This window comes from Oratosquilla oratoria, chromosome 37, assembly GCF_046742065.1.
Source record: "Oratosquilla oratoria isolate Oo_2021 chromosome 37, ASM4674206v1, whole genome shotgun sequence".
Taxonomy (NCBI): Eukaryota; Metazoa; Arthropoda; class Malacostraca; order Stomatopoda; family Squillidae; genus Oratosquilla; species Oratosquilla oratoria.
Genome location: NC_134813.1, coordinates 1,907,105 through 1,908,378, shown reverse-complemented (window position 1 = coordinate 1,908,378; position 1,274 = coordinate 1,907,105). Strand labels below are relative to the sequence as shown.

General features: G+C 41.4%; 1 protein-coding gene across 1 annotated transcript in view; it reads right to left on the bottom strand.

Annotated features, from left to right (window-relative positions):
* Positions 1–239: 239 nt before the first annotated feature.
* Positions 240–1,274, bottom strand: part of LOC143019316 (serine/threonine-protein kinase Chk1-like) — a 1,981-nt gene continuing 946 nt past the window's right edge. Inside the window, exon 2 of the mRNA XM_076174955.1 lies at positions 240–1,058. Within this exon, the coding sequence (XP_076031070.1) occupies positions 240–1,058 (819 nt within the window). The remainder of the gene's footprint in view (positions 1,059–1,274) is intronic.

Here is a 1,274-nt window from a genome sequence, read left to right as displayed (position 1 = left end):
TCTCATTACAATTCGGTTTAATATATATATATATATATATATATATATATATATATATATATTTTCATCTATTGTATAGATGTATTTTGCCAAATATCTAAGGCAGCACTTTTGTAAAACTTAATTTACTCATCAAAATTGTTTAATATTTTTCAAATTTATCAGTTGTGTAGATGTATTCTGACAAATGTTCGAGGCATTAGTTTCGTAAATCTTAATTTGTTCATTCATTTATCGCATCAGCCTTGAAGCCAGGCATTTTGTTCGATGCTGGAAAGTGTAGCTCGTTTCTCTGGAGCTGGAACGAGGATTTTCTCGAATAGAGAGAATGTTTCATTGGAGAAATCATCCCAAAAATCGTCTTCGTGCATTTCTGATGTCACGTCCAATTTTACTGCAGTAGACCAGACCTCGAAGTCTGGGTCTGCGATGAGGGCCTTTCGCCAAGGATTTCGACCAGTGAGGAGCTTAAATAGAATTATTCCAATAGACCAAATGTCGGCCTGGTCTCCCTTATAGCGTCTCTTGAAGACTTCGGGAGCCATGTAGGCCTGAGTCCCGCATGAGCGGGTGAGGTATTCGCCCTCCACGAACTCACACGCGAGCCCGAAGTCACCGATCTTTACGACGTCGGAACTCGACAGAAGCAGGTTCTCGGGCTTCAGGTCTCGGTGAGTGATGTGGAGGGAATGAAGGTATCTGGCTCCTTTGATGAGCTGGGCAAAGTAAAACCGAGCGGTCTCTTCAGGCACTCCTTTGGCACCGATTCTGTCGTGCACTGTGCCACCGCTGGCATACTCGAGGTATATATAGATGTATTCATCATTGCTGTTTACGCCAAAGAAAACGATGACATTTTCGTGGTCGAGTTTCTTGTGAACATCGACTTCTTCTTTTTGGCTTTCAAGGCAATGGATCTTAATACATTTTCGAGCACAAAGAAGACCTGAGGCGATGTCTTCTACAAGTTGGACGGTAGAAAATCCGCCTTTCCCAAGGCATTTAACTTCTCTCCATGAGCTCTTAAAATCATTAACTTCAGAATCTTTAATGTTTTTCTTTAGTTGTACGAATTCATCTTCGGAATCTGAACGTTTTCTTTTGTTGTTAGACAAGCACCCGGACCTGGCTTCGCCAGGTGTGCTTGGCCTACGGCGTAGCGTTCGCGCCCTGCCCTACGGGCAGTTTTAATGTACCAAAATGGGAAAATAAAAGAGTAACAATAAATTCCATAATTTTATTTAGACCTACTACGATTTTGTACATGAGAAATA